The sequence below is a fragment of the Zosterops lateralis genome, assembly GCF_965231275.1.
Source record: "Zosterops lateralis genome assembly, chromosome: Z".
Taxonomy (NCBI): domain Eukaryota; kingdom Metazoa; phylum Chordata; class Aves; order Passeriformes; family Zosteropidae; genus Zosterops; species Zosterops lateralis.
In genome coordinates this window covers 2,416,324-2,444,143 of record NC_139800.1, presented here as the reverse complement: position 1 = coordinate 2,444,143, position 27,820 = coordinate 2,416,324, and the positions used below count along the sequence as shown (strand labels likewise).

The following is a 27,820-nucleotide window of genomic DNA, read 5'->3' as shown; positions in this document are numbered from 1 at the left end:
TTAAATCTTTTATTCAGAATTACTCTTAGAACCTCTTTCCACACTCTACTTATAGGTCAAGTCGACGTGCAATGGTGATGCAGAAAGCACTGATCTGCTGCAGGCCATCAGGAAAAACTTCATGAAAAGCATGGTTTTATTGGAAATAAATCATGCTAACAACTGATCCTTAACAGGTACAAAATATTAAACAGATAAGAAAAAAAGAAAACTGGGTGCACTATTAAGACCAACATACGAACTCAAGACTGCTGTGAAAAATCATACAAAAAAAGGCAGTAAGGAACAGTAATGCAGCATTAAAGGTAAGGGTATAGGGCAGACAAAAGTTACAAAACATCCTGTTTCAATATTTCTCATCCATGTACTTGGTTCAAATACTGTAACAGTACTGGAAGGCAAAAAAGCACCAGACAATCCAACTAAAGAGGTAAGAAAAAAGGAACACAAAATTAGCAAAAAACCTAGTCTGGTCATTAGGGAAGGAATATCTCAAATACAGTTACTTAACAGAAACGCAACACTTAGAAAAGCTGTTATTTCAGCATACATAGACAATACCATTATTCCAGCTCCATGGAAATGACTTGGTTCTCCTAGTCTGTAACCTCTTCCACATACAGTACTGCTGAGGTTATCCCCAGGTGTGTGTGGGCAGACACCGCATACACACAAACAAAGCAGCACAGTCATCAGAGGAGTAAAACAGGGGGGCAAGTTGTTCCCTTTGAAGTAGAAAAGCAACAATCAGGAGGCCAGGAAATGCGGGGCAAAGCATCATTAAGCCCTAAACACACAATTCAAAACTAGGTAGGGATACTGCGCAGCTATGGCTTCTATCTCCTAAAAAAGCCAAGCCTCCCTCACAGTCCACGTGGAGTACAGCAACTGCTGAAGAGACAGAAACCATAATCAGGGAATCCTAGAAAATACACCTGCACTGGAGAAAGTTGTTCCTATTTCATCTCCTTGCAGCTGCCACAGAAAGCAGCTGTTCACCCAGCTGTATAATGGGAGTTTTTGGTGGTGGCAAGGTGTCCCAATTACAACATGGCAGCACAGAGACTGTGTGATGCAGGGTTTGCATAGATAGTCTGTCCCCTTCCTAGCTCAAAGAACATAAAAGAGGAAGAGGTCACAGCTTAGGCTCTTGTTGCATTTGCGAAAAACATGAAACTTGGAAAAAAAACCCCCAACAACTCCATTTATAGAGGCTTCCTGTACATCCCCAGGTAAGGGGGAGGGTGGGGAACAAGACATAAAACACATGTCATGGCTATTTCAGAGCTTCATTCTCTTAATGAAGTTTATTACAGGCCCCAGTGAAAACATTAAAAATTCACTAATTCTTACACTTCTGCAGCTTTGTCCTAATTGCTGTCCTAGAGTAAGTGCTTTTTTTTTATTTTAAAAAAACCAAACTTATGTTGTTTTTACATTATTGCTGTGTTTTACAACAAAATTAGAAACCACTTATGGAATCCACACAACAGAAGTCTATATCCCCAGAACAAACCAAAAGCTTGAACACGTGTTCTCAAAAGGGCCTTTTTTTCTACACCAGCTATTCAACGAGCAGGAGAAAGAAAAACAAAACAACACCACCGCCCCAACCAGGGAAGAAAAAAAAAAAAAAATCATTCTACCCCTTCTCTTCCTAGCATCAACGAATTCACCCCACTCTCTCCCAAAAGGAGGCAAAATCTTTTTTCAAATAAATATCAGCGTGAGCTCCGAGGTGCTGGAATTCCAGGGTTGGGGGGGAAAGGAGGAGGAGGAGGAGGAGCAGCAGCAGCTGTGTGCAATGCCTGCGGGGTCCCGTGCTGCCCCCAGGGGTCAGTCCAGGGAGATAATGTCGGGCGCGCTGCCGCCGCTGCTGGTGATGACGCCGGCCTCGGCCCGGCCCGAGGAGGAGCTAACAACGTGCGTGCTGCTCTCGTGGTGGCTGGTGGAGGTGATGATGCTGCCAGGCGTGCTGCTTGTTAAGGTTGAGGTGAGACTATCCAAAAACATAGGAGGACAGTACTGCTTGAAACAAACAACGAAGAGTGAAGAGACTAACTGCACGAGGGAAATGTATGCTCTGAAGATACATCTTCCCCACACACAACAAGCGACAGACAACGTTCCTGTGTGTGCATAGAGAAGCTGAGTTTTGCAAATTTGTGACCTCCCTCGCCCTCCCCTCTGTGTTCTACAGAATGGTTTGTGTTTAAAAGGACCTTAAAGCTCATTTCATCCCATCCCCTCACCTCCCATGGGCAGGGACACCTTCCTCTATCCCAGGTTGCTCCAACCTGGACAATTCCAGGCAGCCACAGCTGCTCAGTGCAGCCTGTGCCAGGCCTCAAATACACTCTGGGTATATTCAAGTTCGTGCTGAGCACATATTTACTTTAAAAATTAAATCTAACATTCTTTACTATCAGTAAAGAATGAGTTTCCAGGCCTGGGTTCATCATAGAAAAGCTAAACTGAATCCTCTTTAATGTATCTTCACTACCAGCTCTTGCTAGGTTTTCCTAGTTAGGTCTAAGCAAGCAAACTGCAAACACAGTCTGGCACCCTGATAATTACTGGAGCACAACATCACAAAAATCAAACTTGAAAAATAACCCCATAAAAGATCAGAAACATACCTGTGAGTCAACTGGGATTAGCGAAAGAAAATCCAGACCTAGAAGAAGAGAAGGATGATAAATAGACAAGTCTCTCCTTTATTCACACACAACAAATTTAAGGATTTTTTTTTTTTTTGGTGGTTGCAGAACAGATTTTGCAATTCATACAGAATTTCTAAATGGAATATACCACTGTGACACCACTCTCAACGACTACTTCAGGCAGCAGCAAAACGAGTTATCTAGTACAAGTGGCTCTTTTTAAGAATGAGGATGACATAATGATGTATTATTCACTGGATATTGCTGGGTGGTTCAATGTGGTTGCTTAGATGGAGGTTGCCATTTGGAGCTGTTGGTTCATTAATGCAAGTTTCACTGCATATTGTACCTGACTTGGCCAAACTGGGACATGAAGAGTGTCATCACATTAAAGATGCTGGAATGAAGTAAAGTCACAACATGCACAAGTCCAAAAACAAGCAGCAGGTCTCTTCCTCCACCCACGGGCAGCCAATAAGGAAACATTTCTAATATCATCCCCGTTTTGTGTCTAGACAAATAAAAGGAACGAAGAAGAGGAAACTACAAGTAGTTCAATGTATATCCTCCAAGAGCAGTGACAACTAGTGTCCATCTTAAACACCATTAGCGTGTGAGCATTTAGGGCAAGATGTTTAGAATTATGAAACCAATGAGAAATTACCACATTTTTGGTTGATTTTTTTTTTCTAAATATTGGCCTTGTGTTTGCTATGTCAACAGAAAAATGATATACTCCCTCCCTCTCCCCTCACCTCCAAATTTCTTCTGGCCCATGACAGCTCTCCTTCTCTTCTCCATTAGAGAAAAAATTTGAAGGAGATTTTAAAGATCAGCTGCATTTACAGAACTGACAGCTTCTTTCATCTGTACAAATTCTAGAACTTCAGTTGGTAAGAGCTGGACAACAGCTGTAGACATCTGTTCTCCCAGCTTATTCTCCTACCCAATTTGGGAAGACAACTGATTTCTTGACAAGGGAGAAGTGGAGGGAGGGAGCAGTAAGGGAGCCAAAAATGGACAGAGAAACAAGGGGAATGATATCCATCTCATTGCCAAACTGGTGCTGAAAGAAGAGGAAAAAACCCAGAGATGTTGCAGGGGAGGAATGGAGACAGGCAATGGAGCAGGGAAAGGGAAAGTACAGGAGGCCAAAGTGACACCTGTCACCACAAGTCACCACTTCCTGGGCTCTGGGTTTGTTACAGCCGGCCAAGAGAACCCCCAGAGTCCCTATACACAGTGTTCTTTTCAAGGAGCCAGGATAGAAAACAATCAGTATCCCCACCTTTTGTCTGATATTTAGCAGCAGTGTTGAAGAATACATCATAGGCATTTAGGGTATGTCTAGGTAAAGAAAGTCAATAGAGGTCAGCTCACAGATTGTAGCTCACCTTAACCTTTTTCAAACAGTCTAGACAGAGCACCACTACAATCAGCTAGCAGAGTAACTACACTGAGGGCTGGGATGAGTCAGCACCCTCACACCTTTAGTAACTAAAACAAGCAACTACTCTCCCTTGCATCTACAACACATAACTACTGGATGTTTACACAAAGTCTGGCTGAGCATGGCAAGAGCAGTTTCTGGCTGCCGTGCTCAAGTGCCAGTTTGTACCCCAAAAGCAGTGTTTGCCACATCACTGTTGTGAAATGCAATCTGTAAACAAGCAGACAGCCTGTACTGGGCTTGTCTAGACAACACATCAGTGCCATACTGCATTTAGACTTGTTCCATTTAAAAAAAAAAAAAAAAAAAAAAAAAACCAAAAACAAAGAGTTAATCAATTCTTCCAATTTCTACCCACCCCATAAATTAATACTGCAGTCAGAACACACATGAAAAAACACCCAGCACCTACCTGGCAAGTCTGATGAAATACTGGATATTGGTGGGTGATGGAATGGTACTGGGTAGTCTGTTAATGAAGGAGGAATAGCAGCAGCATCGACCGTCGTCACGCTGGGCACTCTGGCAGTAGATGGCTGATACATGAGAACCCTGTTTCAAACAGCATGGGAAATTACAAACAACCTGGCTGTTAGTTAGTTGCACAAGGGAAACCATGCACTGCTGTGCACTGTCATTCACAAGTCACCGTGCGACAACACAACTACGGCGTAGCTACTCACTACACAAGTACTCCACTCTAAACTCCTTTTTCATAACAGTCTTCATAATAACATGACCGTATCTTGGCTCTCAACAGCAGCTGTGACATAAGAGCAAGTTGGCATTAAAACAAAGTACAGTGCTGGAGTCATTGGCAGCAGTCAGACAGCAACTGTGAGTACCCACAGAGGGATGTGCAGGTGACCAGAGCCAGGAGGAGAGTGCTCGGTTTGATTTCTCCACAGAACTGCTGCTCAGCGCCCACCCGTTACACCAAGGGCACCACTGACCATTATCCTGCCCCACAGGATGACACAGATTACACAGGTGGGAATTGAATATAAGCCTGTCTTTACTCACAGCCTCCAGTTTGGCTCTCAAGGAGCATGTACAACCCTTCTGCTTCCCTCTCGTGCTGCCCGACCTCTTGGCAGCATTGTTACAAACACCACCACAGGTGGTGCCCAGGCACCAGCCACGAGCATAGAACAGTTCATGAACTCCCCAAGCCAGGAGGAAACACAGAATTCTGCTCCATATCGCTCCCTCCAGCCATCAGTGTTATCCACTCCTCTTCCTTCCCACACTCCTACCTGCTAATCTGACATCAGAAGCTTGGATTTCAGACCCTCCCTTCTCAGGCACCTCTTATACTTCAGCCTACATTGTTGCTGCCTCTAAGAAGACACCCCAGTTTTCCCAAAACTAGCATTCAGACAACACTGTTTAAAGGAGATAAGCTATACCCCAATATGCCATATCCATCCCCAAAAAACAAGGAAAAATACATGGGTCATAGAGAGAAAAGTAGTCAGTCCTCCTACAATTACAGTTGCAGGTAGCCATCTCAAACATAGGAGCACAGAAGAAAGTCTTGGTGCCTTCTGAAACTTCATTAAGAGATGTATCTGTAGCTACACTTTCTTGTAAAAGTGAGGAAGAGTCTCTTGCAGAAGGACTCCTCCACAATCCTCACAAAAAAGCAACAGCTTTGCAGTATCACTGCTGAAAGTGGTTGAAGATGACCAACTACTTGCTGACCAAGGACCACACAGACATTCCTGTGGACTAGAGACTCACCACACCTGCTCATTACTTCTGAAACAGAAGGGGGACCTTCAAAACAGAAGGGGATTGGGTTTATTATTATTATTATTATCATTTGAGTACAAGTCATAAGCCACTACACAGAGAGACATGGACACACACCCCATGCAGGCAGCAGCACCAACTGAGGAGCCATCACTGAAAGCTGAGCCTGGAGCAGTGAGTGCTGTGAGCCTGAGCAGGGGCCCTCACTCTCTGCAGGTCTGGGGTGCCCCATGGGCCAAGAGCAGGAACATTCTGGAAGCCAAAAGCAGCACCCCAGCTGAGGGGCACAGACCAGGACAGAATGAAGGTGGCACAGCAGCAGGGAAGCTGGTCAAGCCTGGTGCTCAAGTCTGACTGACTACAAAGATGAAGGGGTTGCCAGAGGACTTGGGGAGTCGTTGGTTGGGCTAATCAAGGTGCAGGACTGACTGATGACCACAGCCAACAACAGCATCCAAGACATTCCAAAGTTTAACAGAGAGATGGAGGAAAAGCTCATCTTGATTCAAAACAGCAAAGTGGCTCCCTTCCAAGACTGACAGGATGAATGAAACACACAACACAGCCTCGTTCCCTGGGCACCAGAGCAGATTAGATAGAGGATACAGAGCAGACAGCAAGAGAAAAGCCTTTAAGATGACACTAACTCAGCAAGAATGCATAAAGTTCCTCCACTTGGTTTAATCTACTTTCTCAGGAGAACACTGCCCACTAGCTTAGTCAGCTTCCTTTTCTACGGAGAAGTGTCCCTGCAAACACAGCAACAGTCAGCACAAGTCTTTTGTGAGGTGTAAATCTATTTAATAGTGTTTTGCCTGTACGAAGTTACTGTAGCAATACAACCTTCTACAGGAGAGGCCTAGACATTCTCCTCTGTAAGGGTAGAGCTGGATTCCAAGTACATTTCTCTACAGATCAGTTTAGCTGAGACATTACAGAATAACAACTGACTTTAAAATTGACAAACCCTTTGGTTGGGCTCCCGTGTATTTCAGACATAAATATGCACTTCCTTTTGGCTGGAGGATCTTCTTCTTCATCAGAAGAGCTTTCTACTGTCAAGTCAATAACATCAACCTTCTTCTTGTTTACATCACTGGCCACTGTCACAGAACATGGTTTGCTAACAACACTGGAACCTGAAAAAGAAAATAAAACATCATTGTTCTCCAAAAGCTGGTGATGTCAGCAGTTTCTATTTGCAAGAGGACCAGGAACTCAGATCCTGTATAATAGATCACCTCCCTTGGCCATTACAAAGAATGTTATGCCCCAGTACCTGCTCTATGACTCTTCTCTGTCTCACTGAGACTATTAAAGAACAAACTTTTGTTTTCATTTATCATTTTAAGGATATAAAACAAAAGCAACCTTTCATTTTCTTAACTGCTATTATAAAGAGCAGAGACAAAGACCAAAAATGCACTCTTAGGGACACCACCCTTTCTTTTCTAGTTTAAATTACAAAAAGGTTAGAGGTAGCAATCCCTCCACAAAACAAATACCAATATCCACATGCATTATAACCAACCTAAAACTAAGTTTCCAGGACTTTGTGCTGGTTTGCAACCAGTACCCAGATGTACATACTTTCTATTTTGGTGCACTGTGGACTTGACACTTTCACAGCTTCCTTCTTTGGCCTCATGGGGCACCAGGAGCCATCTTCCTGGAATTTGATCTCATCCACATCAGAACATTCATTAAGGATTTCCATAAAGAGGCTGAAAAAGAAATAAAGTTTCACTTTTGATTCTAAGTGACATTTTTATTTTAAGTGAAAAGGAGACACAGAGAAAAAGATAATTATGATCACCTTCTACCTGCTGTATCTCCTCTCCCCCTAGTTCCTCTTTACCTGAAAGCCTGTAATTACAGCCTTCGCAGATATCAGAGAATAAAATTATGCCAACCCAGCCACAGTTCACTCCAACACTACTGCAACACACAGATTTCCATACTGAAGCAGAAACTATCATCCCTCAAACCAAGTTAGACAACTGTTAGAAGTTACATTTTGAAGTTAACACCTTTCAGGGATAGAGACATCTAAAAAGAAGACCTATCCTCAGGTGTTGCAATTTTATTTGTCCATAGGAAATACACTGACAGCAAAGAATTTGATGGTGCAGTTAGGAGACAGATTTACAACATACTTCATTATAGGAAGAGAAACTAACAGAGTCTAACAGTTCAGGCTGGTTCCTCCAGCCTGAAGTATTTTGACAAAAAATAGTATGGAATGGCTAAAACTCAACTCACAAAAGTAGCTACTGAGTACATAATGAAAACTTTTAAGTAATTCTATACTCTGCAAAGCCAGTCTCTTACCCATCAAGTATTAGGCTCTCGTAAGCTGCCTTTTTGTCACAGACAGGGCAGATCCAGGTAGGCTTCTTTTCATTCATTTGAAGATAAAGAGCAGCATCAAAACATTGCAGGTGTGTGCAGGTCACAGCCCGGCATGGGATTGTCAGTCTCATCTTCCCCAGCTGCAGGAGATGCATTTAAAGGGTGTCAAAACAGAAGACAGAGAAACAGGCCTGAATGGTTAACAACTAATCCAGAGGCACTTGGTGAAACAACTCTTCCTGCTCACTACAGGAGTGCCTGGGGCTGAGGGTGCTACAACTAAATCCACAGCACCCACAGTATTCCTAAAGGAAAATTTAAGCCCTGCTCCAAGGCTTCACCACATTGAGAATAGTCAGAAACACTTCTAATGGACCTGTAACAATGTTATTTACAGGGTTTCATTTTTATTAAACAATCTACTGAAGTGCCCACCTTCTATAATTTTCTTTTAACCCAATATTTCAGGTGTTTTCCTGAGGTCCAGGTACTTGTTACACTCAGAATGACCAATCTCTAGCTGGGTAGAGAACCCCCAAGGCAGCATTACCTTGTTACAAAGTGATCATCTTTTTTTTTCTTGTTGTTGTTTGCTACTGTACCTGCAGTATAGGCAAAGCCGCCAAGATGAGGAGATGAGAGGTTTTAATTATCACTCCATCCTTTAATTATTCTGCCAGCCTGCCTGATTAGCCTCATCACCTCAATATAGGAGATTAATCCTTCTACAGGACTCACTGTACACAAGAAGCAGCTTGACTCAGCATCACAGCTGAGGCATGCACAGCCCTAAACCACAGCTGGGTTTACTGCTGCTACAATCAGGTGCTGGTAGATGCACCTTTCTCCTCACTATTTTATCTTGGCTTGCTAATAAAATATAAAGCCAGTGAGGATTCTAAAGCAAGGCCTTTGAAAGGCATCCCCAATTCTGCACTTCAGATGAAAATATGGATCTGTTATCTGGAAATTTCCAGCCATACTTACAGGACACATCAGAGAGACTCGCAGACTGGTTGTGGCAATCTCACTATCAGGATCTGCAGTTAGCTTTTCTTTAACTATTAAAATAAATAAAGAATTTATACATAGAAGTCATTATTTCAAATGGTAACTTCAATTCAGAAGTACATGCACTTTTCTTTCAGCTATCTAAAAAAATTAATCTAGGAAACTAGTTCACAAACAACAACAGTTCCACTACTTATAAGCAACTGGCAAACTGTATCACATTATCTGATGTTGTTTAAGTGGAGATGCAGCAACAGCCACACGGAGAAAAGTCAACCCAGCAAGTCAAGAGATAAATAAATGGTTATGAGTGAGGTACAAGTGAAGAGAACTCAGGACAACTACCTGCACCTCACAGCCCAGCACAGTAAGAGGTGATTGTGGCATTCCCATAACCACATTTCAGATGGATTTCTCCTTATGTTCCCTAAAAACCCTCACTGAAAAAGAGTGTGATGCCTCACCAACAGCCAAGGGAACCTGTGAAACCCTGGGCATGGACTTCATTCTCAAAATACAGCAAATATTTTCTATATTACCAATTCTAGTTCTAAAGAGCCACTAACCACTCCCCAAGAGTATAGACAGGCAAATTAATTACTTACTTAGTGCTCTGGAATGATCAGGGTTTCTGATGCCTTTCATTTTTAATCTCTGCAAAAGCATAGCTGAGGTGAGCTGGCGAACCAGATACACAGACATGGAGTAATTCTACAAAAAGAAGGATTAAAGATCAAATGTTGATTTCATACAGTACTCCGAATATGACAAGAGATGACTATTTACACTAGTGGAAGCACACAGCTTTAAAAAAGTGACTTTGTGCTTAATCATTATTAAGAGCATTGACAGACAACTTCAGTTCTGTGGAGGTCCAACATTCTGCCAAGATTCTCTGGCCAATCAGGTGTAATTTTCCTACTCCAGTTATGACTGAACTAAAAGGTAATTCCACAACCAAGAGACAGTCTGAGCTCTTCTCCTGGAAAGATCATATGTGACACATCTCATACATGTAGTCTTTTAAGAGTTTCTCACATTTGGTCTCCTTAATTTCCCCCTTTTTTTCCACTGTCAGTGGAGAGCTCAAAGAATCACCTGACAAAAGATAAATGGTCTTTATGGTACAAGCAACAGCTTCAGATGGTACAGAGCTGCCCCAGTTTCTTTGTACCTGTTCTTCAGCTTGTTCTGTACTTCTAAGCCCAGCCTTATTACACCCTGTTCGTTCTGCTGAGCCTGGCCCTGTTCCCCAGCATTTTCTACTCCTCCCTAACTCACACCACTTGTCAGCTTCTTTTGTTCAGTGCTCACTCCCTCTTCTAGGTCACTAATGAAAAGTCTGCAAGCCCCAGTGCTGCAGGATAAAAAATGGTTTCATCTGTGTAACAAGAACAACCTGCAACCTCTTATTTCTTGCCAACCACCTTTCTATGGCTCCTGCACTGCCTGGGTAATGCACAGGCACTTCAAACAACTCCTACAGCCCTGCTCCTCCTTTACTACCTATAGGAAAACCAGCTTTTACCTAGAGCAGCAGATAAAGCATTCTAATTGCACATGAAGCCACTAAGATTTTTGTTTTTTTCTTTAAAGAATGGTCACCTGTTGCCTTACAGAGAGGATTCCACAGGCTCAAGCCTGCCCAGCACTGAGGGGTTTGTGCCCCTTTGGCTCCCCAGTATCAGCCCAGCCCATCCCAACAAGCCCCTGCTGTTCCTAAGGGTCTCACTTTGAGGATGGAAAGCAGGGAATTCTGGCACCAGCACTAAACCACAGAACTCACTTCACCTCTCAGGGCAAGGGGAGGATGTCCAAGCATTCCGAGTCATCTGCTTCCATGGGAGTGTATTTTGGCAATGCAGGGAGGAAAGCCAGCAGGCAGCAGCATGAGAGGCCAAGACCACACACAGCACTGGAGCCATTTTAAGATTTTGTGCTTTGACTGGGAAGCAATGGCTCAGATTTTTGTCTCCATCCCTTTTCTAGAAAATCATCCTTTGATGTCAGCACTGCTCTTCATTTATTTTTTGAGTATTAGCTTTCAATACAATTTCTTTTTAAATTTTTAACATGAAAACTTATAGTGGAGTCTCTCTGAAATATGTGGTATTTTCAGTCCAGAGAATTTGGTTTTGAATAAAGCCTTGTAGAGAAAACTACTTTGATAACTGCGTCCAGAATTTACACCAGTCACAGATAAGGAATAAACAGTTCTTGACTTGACAACAGCTGAAAAAGTGCTGCAAGTTATTTAAACCTCAAGTCAAAAATTCCTTGCACTCTCCTTTTCTTTCCTTAATAAATCTACAGGGGGATTTACTATTCATACCACAAAAAGAGTTTGTTATTTTTGACATGCATTTCAGGCAAACTCGAAAAACAGACTTTTTCAATGTGAATCCTGTAAGAAAATCTTTCCATCTGTATGTGAATCTCACATGTGTTATTGAAAACTACCACAGTTCCAGAGCAAACTTTGTTTCCTGGCACTGATAATAAGCTCAGACATCTAACACAAGAACACTTGCCAGCCACATCAGGCAGCAGGGGAGAGCAGGAATGCTCAAGCAGGTTATTTAAGATGACTTCCCACATCCCACAGACCATGGAGGTTACCTTTCCAATTTCAGAAGCCCAAGAAATGGAAATCTGGTTTGGCACTGCTGATGACAGCCTAACTAGAGATGTGATATTCAAGGGACGCCCAGGTCGTTTCTGTTCAATTCCATTTTTTGGTGGTGGAGCGTATCCCTGTGGAAAAAAAGGACAATGGATGTGTTACCCACTGTATTCTGAAACTGCTGACACACACTTGTTTAAACAGATGAGAAAAGCAGGCAAACTTAGAGGCTCTCCAGGCTGGAGAGCAAAGCCAGCATTTATTCTGAGAAATATCAGACTCTCACAGTGGATCACCATAAGCCAAACACATTTATAAGGCATTTGTTGTTTTAAAAGGGCATTACAGAAGTGCTGAAAAGGTGAAAGAGAACTCAGTTTGGGTCCAGGTAAGTTCACTGGAAGACAAAAAAGGTCATGTGGATGTTTTGTCCTCCCACCCCCACGCCCTAACAGAATAGAGTGAAACATCACAAGGTCACAGCCTTAGTGACAAACAGAGCTAAGTAATGTGACTTAACTGAGTGTTTCACACACTGAAAACACTTCACTGATTATCAGAGAAACAATTACACCTTGTTCCAAGAGCCCCACATCTCCTCAGTGACCATTCTGCCTGGTATCAACTACACTTGGCCCCATCAGCACCAGGTGTCACCTGTCCTCTGCCAAGGCCCCTGAAGAAGGACTGCACATGCAGTACCAGCTGTATTTAAGAGATCACAGAAATCAGGGTAGTTTGGGCTGGAAGTGACCTTAAAGATCATCCAGTTCCAATGCCCTCGTCATGCAATAAGCCTGCAGCTTATTCCTCTTGCCCTGCATCTGTCACAAGAAAAACAAATCAGTCTGCCACAGTTACCCTGAGAAATCCTGCTCTGAGCTCACAGCCAGCCTGCAGCCACTCATCCCAAACTCATCCTGCACCTGAAGGATGCCAGGAAGATGCAGCTCAGTCTCTTGCACAGGCCTGACTGATGCATTTCCAGACAGTGCTGTTTGTTGTTTTAAACAAAAAACTCGCCCAGAAAGGATAGGCTGGGGAAAAAATATTTCTTTAGCCACAGAAATACACACACATTCACAACCCAGTGCTTGGGAAAGGAGTTACTTTAAAAGATGCTAAGTCTGGAAATAAAAACAATAATAATTTATAAAAAAATCAAAAAGAAATCAGCCTCTTCCACTCACTAGCCCAGTATTCCATAAGGGCTTATCCCAGAACAGAGAGGCAGCAGATTAAGACCACTTCCCAGATATGGGAACTGGTGACAATTTCACATTTAAAAGACAGAGTGAATGCAAGTTCCCTTACATTTCCCAATTATTTTTTTTCTTAGAGACAGACTCAACAGTGCACATGCTTCATTTCAGTGAAGCTTTTAGTGTTTTCTTCCACAGAGCTTATTCTTGAGAACAGATGCAGTCTCATACTCCTACAAGGATTTGGAACCTTCCCTTCCTGTCCTTCTAGGAGCATTCTGCTTGCCTCCCAACCAGCATGGCCTGGCACTCTTTAGGCAAGCTGCCACCTCTAGTGGCAAGAAACTGCCACTATTATTTGGGCCTTGAAGTCTTCCACGGTTCTGCTAAGAACCACACTCCTCAAGGCAGGTGATCATCTGCTACAGCAAGGAAATTCATCAAGAGAAAGCATAACTGCTAATTTATCTGACTTTTCCCAGTGACACAGATGTAGGATACAAGGAAACATGGTGTTAACATTGAGCACAGCCTGGTGCAATACTGGCACACAGGCAGCATTTCTCTGAAGCTTCTGGTAAGGATTGCAGGCAAGGAGATGAACAAGGATAATTTTCCTCCATAGAGGCATGAAATGCCCTGCTAGGCTAAGACAAATTCACTGATGAACTGTGCAACAGAAGGTCACTGGTTAATTACCTAACATTAGTGCAATGGGTAATAGTGGTCTTTGAGGAAAAAAGTTACTTTATGCTTCCTGCAACAGAAAGGAAGTGCCAGATGATGCAGAGAGAGACTGAATCAACAAAAAAAGTGCTTCTGCAGAAGCACTCAGACTGAGACACTATTTGTCATTCAGCTCATAGTGAATGAGGAGGGGAAGGGAAGCTGCCAAGACAATAGTGATTTATTCACTTTCTCACCTAAAGTTCAGCGGAACAGATTAAAAAATCAGGAAGGAAGTGCAGGAAGAAGCTAGAGGATTTAGGCCTAAAGCAAAGTAATAATCCAAGATTAGCAGTAGTTTCTGCTACAACTGTGCCACCTTACACACAAAATGGAGAGCACAGCAGGGTGTAACCCATATTAACAAGACTGAGAATCAGCTGGCACTGATGTACATAAGATAACATCAGATCAAATTCTTTTTTGTTGGTTACTGACAGACAATCTGCAGATGAGAACACCCTCGAAGTTATCACACAGAATGTAACCAGCATTTGCAGAGAACACGAGAAAGAAACCCTTTCATAAACTGAAGACTGAAGTAGGAGGAAGAGAATCTAGGAGTCTCATTTAAGCTGAGTAGAGACAAAAATAAAAAAGCAGCCACAGCTGCATATGGGAGGAGGGAGTGTACAGGACAATATATCTGACACATCAAGCTGGTTAAAAACATTCTAAAAAGAGGTTTCACACCTTCTCTCTCTCCACACAGCATCTTTCCAAACCCACTACTGAAAAAAACCTCTCTGTTCTATGACATTTTCCACCCTTTATAGCCTCAAGAAGTATTTCTGAATGGGTTGTGCAAGAACTTCTCTCTGTTCTATTGAAAGAAAAAAGAGAGAAACCCATTCCAGAGATATTTTAAGAATGAGAGAGGAGCTTTTCCCTTTGTGTCTATACCCAAGCCTCCAGATCACCCTGAGACTGTGTACTAATTTTTGCAATATCAGACATCCTTGAAGTGTGACTGCCAACAGTGTCCTGTTATCAGGACATGCTAAAACATGGCTGTTGTTCTTCATCCTCACAACAAACTGTGCTCTAAACCAGACTGATGCAGAGCAGTGCACACAAGTGGCACACAAGAGGCTGATGCCATTTCCCTCAAAAAAAGAAGGAACTCAAGCCTATCACAAATACAGGCAGCCCACACAGAAAGGGCTGCCACCCTCAAATCAACTCCACTGTGAGGAATATTCTCCATGCACACACCAGATTGTTTCTGAATTATTTAGTTATGTTAACAGCAAAAGACAGGGTTGGCTATAGGGGGCTTAATCAGATTTAGTCCATGCAGTGGCTGTAATATGATTAAGAGCAGTAATGGCCATCTCACACAGCAAATGTACAAACTCCATGCCTAACATTAGAGAAATCTGAGTGATAACAAAGAGCTTGACTGTTTCTGCAAGGTAACACAACAGAAAAACACATACACGCTCCACAAGTCACCAAGAAGCCACAAATACATACATACTTACCGGCAAAGGGAACAGCTTCCCATTTACTTTAATGCACAAACTATTAGGATAATTATCCTCTTGAGGGCAGCTTGTCTCTGCTAGGCATAGCCTGTATCCACACAAAGAGAAAAGCATCGTTTTCAAGTGTCCCCACAAATATCCATCAGGCAATTAAGTTTTCAGAGAACACTACACAAAATGTACCTTAGCTGAACTTGGACTGTGTAATCTCTCCTGCCTCCAGGCAAGAAGTCCCTGTGACAAAGAGAAAGAAAAAGAGAAGGACACACTTAGCAGGACCCATATTGCAGCCACACAGAGAAACAACTGACATATCTGCCCCAGCATCATGAAACTTTGCTCTTATTTTTGTTTTATAGAGCTATGAACACATTACAACTGACATTTCTGTTTAACTACTGCCAAGTTAGAGGGCTTCAGAATCAGCATCCTCCACCAAAAGTTCATAGCAACAATAAAGTAGGATGCTGCCAGGGATGAAAAAGCATCTATGAATTCTCATAGTTTACAACATCAACCCTGGGAAAAACACAGAAAAGCAGGCTTCCATCCCTGCAGCCAGGAGAAATGTAAGGAAGCTTCCCACCTTTCTAAACAGTGAAAATTTGGAATTGAGTAATTGTTAATTCTTTAACAGGGTACGATTTTCACAAAATGCACAGAAATTCTGTGCATGGTTGTTCCTGAAGGAAACAGACCAGACACAAACTCAAGAGTAGCTTCAGTGAGTATTATCACTCTGCATCTGCAGAGTAAGTGATGCATATGGTGGACCAAAACCTCACACTTTCTCCTGAAATTTTGTGCAAGTTTACCTACACTCTACCACACTCTTACTTCTTACCTGGAAATACAGATTTCTCTGACCTGCTGAGGTGTTAAAGCAAAGATAAAAAACTTCTCCTGGAACCTCTGAATACTGCTTTGTACTAGAAGAAGAAAAAAAAGACACAAAAGAGGTTGAACCATGGTGATTAAAGCTGTTGATTATAACATGATCTGCAGTTGAGCTTTTCCTGGAATAGGGCATAAGTCACTCAAATGGTGGTTGAACTGCATTTAACTGTTAACAAAAAAATGGAACAAATCTTTCATTAAACTACATTCAGACAGTTTAATATCACATTACACTCCAGCACTAAAGCAGCTTGGCAAATTGTGTTATAATCCCTCCTCCCAAAGGAGGGAGGGTCAAACAAACACACAACAAAATATTTCATTGGATACCTGACAAAAGGAATACCACAGAGATGCCAACAACTACTGTAAGGTACTACAGGAACAACATGTGCACCAAAAGTTATTCATGGACAGCTGGAAAATTCACAAAGAGCTACAGGCAATTGTATCTTTGGGGAGGAAGGGAGGGAGCACAACCCTTCAAACCAGAGAAGCCAGACAGACTTCATGTCTGGAGTTAACCTTCAGTGGCATCTGACAAAAAAATAAATAAATACAGCATTTACATCAGAGTCCAACCTGCCTGTCAGTGATGGGATGTTTTAGTATTTGAAGTCCACAGTAGGGACATGTCACTTTCCTACTTTATTTGAAAATTGAAGGGAGGTTAAAAAATTTGACCTGAAACAAAGATAGATCAGACATGTCCAATTTAAAATAAGCAGCAGGGAAGACAAATGCAAAAACAGCACAACTCAACCAGGCAAATTTGGAAGAGCTGGACTGCCTTGTGCACTGTGACCTTCAGGGGAGATTGCTTCTATACCCAAAGAAAAAATAAACGTGAAAAGGAGGCAAACATGAAATGGAACCCAGACAAAGCAAACCAAGTTCCTCAAGCAATTCCAAACAGCTACAGTGTGCACATATGCACACACACACAGACCACAGAGCACATTTGATATTTAAGAATAATACTTGAGCACATGTAAAACAAGACAGTGGAAGTATTTTGTTATTTAATTCAGTGTGGGTTAAAACCAAACCCCACACTTACACTTGTGCTCTCATATTTTGCAAAGGAATACCACACTTGTCACCTTTCATGCATGAAGCAGTGAGGTAGATTATACTCCTAGCTCTCTGACTTAGCTTATTTATTTATTAGTTATTTAAATTCTTAACTCTCAAATGCACAAAAAAATGAGAGAAAAAAAGAGATGTGACAACAGGTACTGTAATTACTGTTTGTTGGTACAGTTTTCTGCCTTAGGTATTGGAGGATGGCAGATGATCAGTACATCCCTCACTGAGGTACAAGTCACAGCTTAAAAAGACTTTATGATCAGTTAAGAAACTAAATTGTTTAAGAAGATGCAAACTATTTTATAAACTTATTACTAAATAGTTAGGGAATATTTTTTGCCGTGTAAGGTAAGCAAGAGTGAATTTCAAGACAGAAGATGTACTTCCAAATAATTCAAAAAGTCAAAAAAATGCTCAAGACTGAGGCACTTGGGGAAGACAAACTGTATTTCAGGTTATTTAGAAGACACTGTCCATTCCATATTACAACACACAGCATTGCAACAACTTTGTAGGCTGAGAAACTTCACTACTCTGAACATCCCAGCACAAAGTATCTATTTCAGCACCAGATCTCAGAGCCTGCAGAATCGTTGGGAGTGAGATAAGGGTAAAGTAGCAAACCAAGGAACTGGCTCTCTTTACCTTGTTGCAATCTGTAAATTACTGACCCTGAAATCCTTTATCTGTTATTTCTGACAAAACTGTTCCTCATTTGCACTAGGCAGAAACTTCAGGGGCCAATCTTTCAGCCAAAAAGTGGAGGTTCAGACTAGGTATCAGGAAACATTTTGTTACCAAGAGGATGGTCAAACAGTAGGACAGGGCTCTAGGAAAAGCAGCCAATGCTGTCAGTGTTTAAGAGGAATTTGGACAATGGCTTTAACTATTATTCTCTAACTTTTGGTCAGGCAGTTGGATGATCATTGCAGGTACCTTCCAACTGAATTACCCTGCTCTTCTTTTTAATGTTCAAAAGACAGAAGTCTTTAACCATATTGCTTTTATAACAGAAAACTGTATTTTCTGAAGTGTGGTTTTGCATTCTGAGGGGAAATGGTAAAGAAAAGGAAAACACATAAAAGGAAAGGAGTTTCCACTGGTCCCAGCTGCAAAGAGCCACTGAAGTCTGGGGCTCAGCATTGTCAAAAGCAAAGCTCATTTAACGAGCCAAGCAAGCTGCAGAGGCATTATTAAGCACTTACCTAGACTGGTGGGCTTAATGAGCACGTCGAGCACATCGTAGAAAGGCAAGCTCTTCAGCTGAACATCGGGGTGAACGGGTGGGATCGGAGGGGACGGCTGCTGCATCTCAAAGTGGGGCTTAGTGTCCTGGAGGAGCACGGAGCTGACGGGAGAGGATGGAGACTGAGGCGTGACCGAGGTGGAAGGGAGCGGGTGGATGCCGGCGACAGCCAGGTCAGGCTCCACCGGAGAGGAGCTGCTGTCCAGGTTGAACGCCGCGGGCTTTATGGCCGATAAATCCGACAGCCCCTCGATCGTCCTCGGGTACCGACGCCTGTAGAGCTCCCGGATTTTTATCTGAACCGCCGGGCTGCAGCCGCTCTTCAGCAGGTGCAGTGCCCTCATCAGGAGGTCATGTTTGCGCCCACTTTTGTTACGTCCAGCAAATCCCAGCAGCACTTGCAGCTCAGAAACGCGAAAACTTGATACCATATTCTGGAAAAAGGGGAGAGAGACAAGGAAGTACAGGTGAGCCAAGAGCACCCCGAGGAGGTCTTTCCACCTAATCTGATAACTCGTTACTTGGTTATGGGTGCTGCCCACACCTTCACAGAACACCAGAGTGCAGTTAGCTTAAAATGAAGAAACAAAGAGTCCGGGATGCAGGTTGAGTTTGGCCAGGAAAGATTTGTTTCTGCACTCAAACAATAGTGAAAACAAAATCTTGAATTCACGGCACAAGCACAAGCTGTACCAGAAGAATCTGTCTCACCTTGTGGAACAAAATACCAAACCAAAATAAAACCAAGTGAATCAGTTTTATCACCTGTCTTCCAACACATTTTAAGCTTATTTATTCCTTGTTTTATTTCTTAATTTCTGAATAGTCTATTGTGAAACTCCCTTTATTTTGGGCACTGTTAAAGGGATGCATAAACAGAGATGGGCATTATCAGGTTTAATTGCTGAAAGGTATGCACAGCAAGGTGGACAGTTCTTAAAAAGCTGCATTATCTATTGTATATTGTGATATGCATATGATATACAAACAACATAACTGATTCTTCAAACGTCACAAAGAACTACCTCTCCTTGTCAGATCACATTCTGTTATCAAGCATCACAAAGATATCTTTAAAACAAGTAACACTATTTACTTGGTTATCAAGATTAGTTTTGGAAGATTGAGGATTGAAGTGCAAGGTTAAAAAGCTTAGAATCCTTCTGTTCATGAAAAAATAAATTTTAAAAAGTCCTCTATGCAAAAGGAAACAATCTTGTGCCCTGCTCCTACTAACAATTACCTTTGCACAGATGCACCATCTCACATTTTTGTGAGCATTTTACACCTCCATTTCAGAGGTGTAAAGCTTCCTTCTAACCAACTTCCCTCCTATCTCTGGGGGACCCTCACCACAGCAAGGAGCTAAAGTTTTTAAAGGTGAAAGAACACCTGCCTTCCCTCAGTGCTGGTGCACCACAACAACTCCAGTCTCAAGGAGTGGAGGTGAAGGCACTAACAGAAGATATTGAATAGACATCTGGGCTCATATGTATTTTCAAAAACAGTTCAGAAGTGCATCTGGACTTTTATTAAAGCTTTGGGCATTGATTTCAGAAGGGACACAACTCAAAATACAATGTTTTTACTTTACCTTCCAAGTCCTTACTACACAGAGTTAACATTTGTGTTCTGACACACATCTGATCTCAGCTGAAGTTTTAACACAACTTTTGCCCAAACATCAAGTCAATCACCAAAACAAAACCCCCCTCAATGCCTCTGGCTTGCTTCCTATTCTCTCTTTAATATTGTGAAAATTGTTTTGGCATTAAGATCAGCAAACTGGGTCAGAGGAAAACTGGACTTAAAATCATAGAATCATTCAGATTAGAAAAGACTTCCAAGATAATAAAGTCCAATTATTGCTCCAGCATTGCCAAGTCACCACTGACCCATGTCCCAAATGCCACATGGCTTTTAAATCCCCCCAAGGATGGGGACTCCACCACAGCCATGGGCAACTCGTGCAGGGCTGCATATCAGGTGAAGAAATATTTCCCAGTATCAAATCTAGACCTCCTCTGGTACAACTTGAGGCCTTTTCATCTTGTCCTATCCCTTGTTACCTGAGAGCAGAACCCAAACTTGCTTCCCCAGCTCCCTCAGCCTCTCCTGGGGCTCCAGACCCTTCCCCAGCTCCGTTCCCTGCCCTGGACACGCTCCAGCCCCTCGGTGTCTCTCCTGTCCTGAGGGCCCAGAGCTGTCCCCAGCACTGGAGGTGCCTCAGCAGTGCCAGCCCAGGGGACAGGCCCTGCCCTGGGGCTGTGTCACACCAAGGCTGGGACAGCCCAGGGCACTTTGTCCACCTGGGCACACCCTGACCCAAGTCTGGGCACGTGCTGCCCCAAGTCCAAGCCAATGGACATTCCTTGTGCCATGAAAACACAGCAGGAGTAACCAGCCAGGACCCACCTTCTCAAGGGCCACGCTATTTATGCACATCAAAATGACCATCTAAAACACTGTGGCAGAAACCTCATCTGGCACACCCTTTCCTCATCACTGATGAGACAAGGTTATCATATTTCAGCCCCTGATTTTCATATCTCCAGACAGCCCATTGGGATGCAGTGACTCTTTTATCAAGCAGCTGTTCTGATCAGAGCTAACACAGCAGCCCCCACACAGGGATTCCCCCAACACCCAACATGGACACAGCAGCCAGAAAAAAAATCAAATGAGGCACTGAATGGCTCACCCAAACTTCTGAGGAGGCCAACAGCAGATGTTACCTGAATTTCATTCCAGCGACTTCTCTCAACAACAAAACAATACAAGATGGAGAACGTTAGTTTCCACCTGGCGTTCCCTTTCTCCTTTTCCTTGCTCTCAGTCAGAGTGATGAAAATAAAGTGTTCCAGCATTCATTAAAAATGGCTTGAAGTACTGTAACAGCTTTATAGTCACGGCATAAAAGAGAAAGTGTGTTAAAAGATAATACTGGTATTCATGAATTTACAGAAAACTTCACGTTGCACGCTTCTGTAGATAGCTGCATAAGCTTGATAGCAACGCCAGCTCCTTTATTTCAGATGCAGGCAGTAAGCACGATGCTGGATTCCATAACCACAATGCAAATGAGTAAAATAATCCTTTACACTGGGATTATGGAAACAGCATGTATTGCAAAATACTGTCTATTACCCTGCCGGCTGCCTGCCTTCTGTGCATTCCTGCAAGTTAATCAAGGTGAAATGTGCAGCCAGTCACGCCTCGACACAGCTAATGTTTCATACAAAAAAAAATTTCACAAACTAGCACTTTGTTACAAGATGGATTTCATTTTACTAGAAGACACAGCCTGGCTTCAACGCTATAGCCATCAAAATTTTAAATTAACACCCACATTAAAAATGCTTGTATGAAAAATATACATAATTTTGTCCATCAGTGTAAAACCTCACACAGGCTTTAGAAAGAAGACTTGCAAAAAGTGATGTTTTACAGGAGTATCTAAACAATAGACAACCTCTTAAGCTGATTCTACTTTCCCTTTAAGGCTACAACAAACGTGTCTAAGAAAACATCCCTGCCAGTGCCTGAAGGGGCTCCAGCAGAGCTGGGACAAGGGATGGAGTGACAGGACACAGGCAGTGGCTTCCCAGGGCCAGAGGGCAGGGCCAGATGGGATGTGGGGCAGGAATTGGTGGCTGTGAGGGTGGGGAGGCCCTGGCACAGGGTGCCCAGAGCAGCTGTGGCTGCCCCTGGATCCCTGGAGGTGTCCAAGGCCAGGCTGGCAGGGCTTGGAGCAGCCTGGGACAGTGGAAGGTGTCCCTGCCCATGGAGGTGAAGCTTTAAGGTCCCATCCAAACCAAACTTACGATTCTGCACTTTTCTTCCTACTCTGTTTACCAACATAGAGTGGACACTCATTACCACCAACAAACTTTCATGGAGATGTATGTCTGAGAACAGTTATAACCATGGTGCAAGGCAGACACTGCCTCCAACAAACGTTTATCAAGTTATTTTCTTTTGGTTTTCCAGCATATTGCAGAAGACTGCAGACTCGTTATTAATATGCTTTTCACATCACTCAATTAAGATTAGACATTCAAGTTGTGTCACGTAGATGCCATTTTCTCTTAAGAGAAGTTCTTTACAGCTGCACAGCCCAATAAAAAAAAAAAGCTTTTTTAACACAAAACCAAAGCCATTTTAGTTTTAATGTTAATGTTACCCCATGAACACAAAGTAGTTTGACAGAACTTTACGGAAGGAAATCAGACTGGATAAATCAACCACTTTTATATTCCAGAAATATTTCCCCTCCCTGAAATTCATACTTGAAGGTTATAAGAAGTTTCATTAGGGTTTTTTTGTTTCTTACAGTTAAACTTTAGCAACCATGATTCATCAGCAGAAACACTGTTCTAAAGCATTAAGCCGTAGGTGTATCTGGAATGGCATTAATCTCCCAGGGAGGATGATGATAAGGAGCCCAGGAAATGCTGACATACCACTGAAATTAAGGGGCAGGCGTGTTTCAGAGCAAAGAAAGGGACCAAACATCTCTCCAAACAGGAGCTGTGTGATTCTCCACACTCCCCTGCAATATTAACAGTCACTCTACATCTCTCTGTATCTCTCTCAATGCCAAGGTAACTGAAAATGCCTGTTTAATTCTTGATGTATGTCTACAATAAGCAGCAACAACTGTGATTTTCAGGGCAAGCACTGCTGCAGCAGCCAGCTGGACACTTGAACTGCAGAACCAACCCAGCCTGCCCAAAGCACTGGTCAGCCTGCCCCAGGAGCTCTGCCTCAGCCACACGGGCTCCCAGACAACCTCCCAAGTGTCTGAATGCTCTGTACAGCAGGGACACACCAAGGACAGGTTCCACAAATCCCCTCACTCCTGACTCTAAAGCCTTTCACGGACGTTCAGAGCAAAGCAGTTCATCTGTGACACCTTTTGCGGTAGATTTGCGTCCATGCTGACTTACAGAAGGCTGGAAATGGGTGATGATGGTTAAGGAAAAACAACCTGTTGTCCTGGGATGGTTGAAGACCTCTCTGCTGAGTGAAAACATTTTCTCAAACATGATGTAACCATAGATAAAGAAATGTGAGCCACGGGGAAAAATGGAGATGCCATTACTGGAATCTGTGTCAGTAGTACAGGACAGCAAAAGAAGCTCTGGAGAAAACCACAGTCAATGCAAATCATAACCACCAGATCCTCAGTATTATGGAGATTTTCCTCTGCACAGACTCTAAATTAGGAATTAGGTCCAATGTTGCATGCACTTAATAACAGCAAAAATCCTAAGTTAAACAAACACAGATATTTAAGACAAAACATAGCTTGGCCATTTCATTGCAGCCTCTTTTTTAGAGTACTCCTAAACCACATTATCTCCTTCCTCTCCCAATCACTGTGTCTCGGCACAACCAGCTAATTGTTAATGATTTCACATTCAGCAAACTTTTAAAGCGTCTCGATAAACCCCAATAATCCAGAATTATGGCGAACACAGGAATTTCACGCAAGGTAACAGCATATTATCATAGATTATTAAGAGTATTTTATCAGCATTTATGTTATTTAATACACTCCACTTCTCTGCAGCCTAAGGATCATTACAGCACCAACAGCAACTTCCCAATAACTATTCTCTCCACCATCTTAAGTTTAATCCAGATCATCATGTGGAATTTGATTCCCACATCAAAAACTGGTCAGCATATACAATAAAATGATACTAACACAGATAAAATAAAACACTCCTTGGCAATGAGCCTGAGGAGGACACGTGAAAACAGCTCTCAGCATTTTCTTGTCAGCAGTTTAGCACCAAGCACTGCCTCACCTGGTAAACATGAGGCAGTGACACTGTCCTTCCAGACTGGAAAAAATAAAGCAAGAGAAGTGGAAAGACACCAAGTCTGGTATGAACAAGAGATCCAATATATAAAAGAATGAGACTTCAATTTCTGTATTTTAATATGGTATCCAAACAACATTTCTCTTCCCGTTTGAATTGTGTGACTTCAGTGCTGGGTGTGCAAGAGAAAAAAAAAAAAAGTAAAAGTGGGACCTACTTCCAGCACTTATAAACGTGATTTTCTAGTAAATTTTGTGCAACCTCTCCTGCCAGAAAGGATATATTAGCACACTTCCATCTCTTCTCAACCAAACGAGCTCTTTTCCACAGTGGCTATGAAACTGATCACAAGTGTCACAGATTTGGCACAGAGAGGACCATTTGCCTATAAAGAGCCTTCTGTTTTGCCCCATAAACATGACACTAAAAAATTACTTCAAAATATGATGAAACACGAACTATGAGACTGATGCTGTCACCCAAACTAGAGATCTGTTTCAAAGACTCCACGTTACCCGTTTCCACTTTAGAGTCAGGACGCCAGCAGAAACGCAAGGGACCCAAGAATACTAAATAACAATATGTAACTGATACTCTTATCTGCAGTGTTTTGTTGAGATTCAACAAGCTTCAAGCCAGACCTTGGTGAGTTCAGAATCTGTTGGGAGCTGGATGGAATTGTTTTCTCACAGATGGCTCTCAGAAGGAGCTGTAGTTCCCCACTTCTGGGCCAATTCTGCTCAAAAAATGTGTTTACTCGTCATCTCTGGCCTCCACACCAGACTGATGATTCTGTTCCACATCCGCCTGTGCCTGAGTAATTCCTTCAACATTTACTGGGCTGCTCTGGGGAGGGGATTATGAATAAAGGTATGAGCCAGGTTTAAAAACACATCTTGTGAACAGCAGCTCTGGAAATGGTATCTCAAAAAACTAACTGTAACTCACAACTAGACACAACAGAGTCATGAGCTTCCTATCTTCTCAGCCACTCCCTAATACTCCAGAAACCACAAATCTACAGAAATCAACGAACACTACTAATTAAAAGCTTCATCACATGGTCTGGAAGGGTAAGCCTTAGACCAGATATTGTCACCAAAACCTTGAAAAGTAGCAAACATCCAAATCCTTTAACAAAACTGAAGATTTCCAAAAGGCCTCCATGTAACAGCAGGTTTCTTGAAGTCTGGTTTCTTTCACTATAACCTCTCAATTATAACCCTTGAGTCCCAGCTCCATAGAACTTCTACTGTGAAGATCCAGAGGATGCCAGGGATAGTCCAAACAAATGCTAAAATGCTCCTGTGCCTTGAAAAGTAAAAAAAAAAATAAAAATAATTTTTTAAAAAAATGCTGCTTCTGCTTGCTTCCCTCAAGAAACAGGGTTTAGGAGAGAACTCCGACCTCCTGCCTTTAGTCAGTTCCTAACAAATTACTAAAATAAATTCCACTCTCAAAATGACCCAAGTAGCCTTTTATAAAGCAGGTAGAGATGACTTACTACAGGAAACTGCAGCCAACAAGAGAGCAGCAAACAATACTGCCATAAAAACATTCAGTAGGTTAATCTATAAAGCAGCCATTTCAGATCACACTAAAGACCAATTCACAAAATCTGCTGGGGGTGGGAGAATCTCTCTTGTCTTTGGTCAAAAGCAGGAAGATTTGGTTGCCTGAAAAAAAATGTAAGCATCAAAACCAAGTGCCTAGTATTCAAGCAGGCACATTCAAATGCAAGAAGAAAAAAGGAAAATTTCAGCCACGGCCTTGCAGACACAAGGTAGACAATTACATTCTTTTCCAAAAATTACCTAGAGCTTCCCCACAACAGGCCGTGAATTATTATCAGACGGATACTGAACATTCAGAGAAGCTCCAGGCTAACAGATTCATCCCACAGGCACTCCAGTTTACAAATAAGACAAATGAGAAAATCAAAAGATATGTCTTCAGACTTTTTTTTTTTTTAACTAGTCTTGGATGATGAAAGGGCAGCCCTGCAGTCGGCCTGAAACACAGTTCCCTCTTCCCTCCACACTTCCTGCATTACATCTATCTGTGCACCTCAGTTTCTTGTCAGTTTTAAAGGTACTCAGGAACCTAAGGCCCTGACGGAGACTATCAATATTTATGGATATCTAGATAAATGATTACAGTGCTTTGGGAGAGACAGATCACAACTCCAGCCATAAAAGCGGAGTCACCACTGGCACAAAGTTTACACTGGAGCTCCAACCAAACCCTTTGAGACACCCTGGAATGAGGGCTGAGAATGGGTGAGGACACCAATCGAGAAAACACAAACACATTTAAAGGGGGAAAAAAAAAATCCCCGACAACACCAGGTTCACTTACAAAAAAAAAAAAAAAAAAAAAAAAAAAAAAAAAAAAAGCCAACAAATCCTAAAACCTAAAACTGAGACAGAGCACTGTTGTCCTCAGACAAAGAAACTCAGTTCTTTCCACTATATTTTTATAAGTGAGCTCCTCAGCTGCAATACCAGTGTTAGTGCTGGAAGAAGCCTCAGCACGGGAAATTCTCTGGCCATTGCAGCACATTTCCCACTGCGGGTCACACCAGCACGGCTCTCCCTCTCTCCAATAAAGCCCAACTCACAGTGGCTCAATTTCAACCGGCTTTTATCCCTCCTGTAACAAGGTCCAGCTGGGCGGGAGCGGCCTGCACACGGAATTCCCACCAGGAATCCCACTTTCTGCAGGTGTGGATGCTGCTGAAGGACGACCTCCTCCTTCCACACAAAGATACCCGGCGGATTGTTCAGGAAAGAGGAGGAAAAGCAGCCAGCTCTTTGTGTACGCACCTTAAAACAAAATGAAAGGACACGCACGCACACACCCACTCCGACAAGTCTGATACACACACAGAGTCCACCGCCACAATACCAAAGATAATGAACCGAAAATTAAAAAAAAGCAGCGCTGGGGTTTCACGCTGAGCAGGCACGGCTTTCCCCGGTTGGAAAGCGGGTCCGTGGATTTACAGAGATTCTACAACTATCAGCGTTTTTTAACAGCCCCGGTGGTTTATTCATCGCCCTCCCTTCAAGCCGCTCGGAGAGCGGGGCCCAGCAGGAGCCGTTCGAGCCCTGGGGCCGCCCGGCAGCGCCGAGATGGGTTTTAAAATGTCGGGAGGAGCGGGAAGAACCTCCCCGGCGGCGGCAGCAGCACGACCCGCGCGGCGGGGACGGGGAACCGGGCACTGACAGAGAAGGGTATCCCCAGGCAGACCCCGCCGACCCCCGGGAAGTCGGGAAAGGCCCTCTCCTTCCCTCCCTCCCCTCTCATCCCAGGGATGGTGCGGGCTCCCCAGCACCGACATCTTTCCCCCGCGGCCGTTTCTCTCCCTCCTTCCTCCTCACCCGCAGCTCCTCGAAATCCGCCATTTTCTACCCGCCGCCGCCGGGCGCCGCCGCCACCATCATCGTGCACCCGGAGCGCGCTCCCGGCACGTGACGGCGAGGGCG

The 27,820-nt window shown here is 43.1% G+C and overlaps 1 protein-coding gene across 5 annotated transcripts; it reads right to left on the bottom strand.

Moving 5' to 3' along the window:
- PIAS2 (protein inhibitor of activated STAT 2) lies at window positions 1-27,820 on the bottom strand. Of its 5 annotated transcripts, none has more exons than XR_014592419.1 (15): window positions 27,716-27,820; window positions 18,461-18,935; window positions 16,114-16,198; window positions 15,453-15,503; window positions 15,267-15,357; window positions 11,851-11,985; window positions 9,837-9,942; window positions 9,208-9,281; window positions 8,200-8,360; window positions 7,459-7,592; window positions 6,836-7,007; window positions 4,526-4,665; window positions 3,013-4,010; window positions 2,640-2,677; window positions 1,952-2,025 (listed from the first exon to the last, which is right to left on the bottom strand). XR_014592419.1 is itself a non-coding variant. In XM_083882942.1 (14 exons), the coding sequence occupies exons 1-14, from the start codon at window positions 27,737-27,739 to the stop codon at window positions 1,837-1,839; spliced, it is 1,878 nt and encodes a 625-aa protein (XP_083739068.1). In that variant the 5' UTR covers window positions 27,740-27,820; the 3' UTR covers window positions 1-1,836. The 5 variants fall into 5 exon arrangements, 3 of the variants coding, with proteins under 3 accessions (XP_083739068.1, XP_083739069.1, XP_083739070.1); XR_014592420.1 differs by having other exon boundaries at window positions 2,006-2,025; window positions 3,952-4,010; XM_083882942.1 differs by lacking the exon at window positions 3,013-4,010 and having other exon boundaries at window positions 1-2,028.

Excerpts from the sequence above, each read along its gene's own strand:
- PIAS2 (XM_083882942.1), bottom strand. The coding sequence starts at position 27,739 with ATGGCGGATTTCGAGGAGCTGCGG. Across the intron at positions 9,282-9,836 it reads TGATCATTCCAGAGCACTAA|TTAAAGAAAAGCTAACTGCA; the intron begins GTAAGTAATTAA and ends TTATTTTAATAG. Across the intron at positions 7,008-7,458 it reads ACAGTGCACCAAAATAGAAA|GTTCCAGTGTTGTTAGCAAA; the intron begins GTATGTACATCT and ends TTTCTTTTTCAG.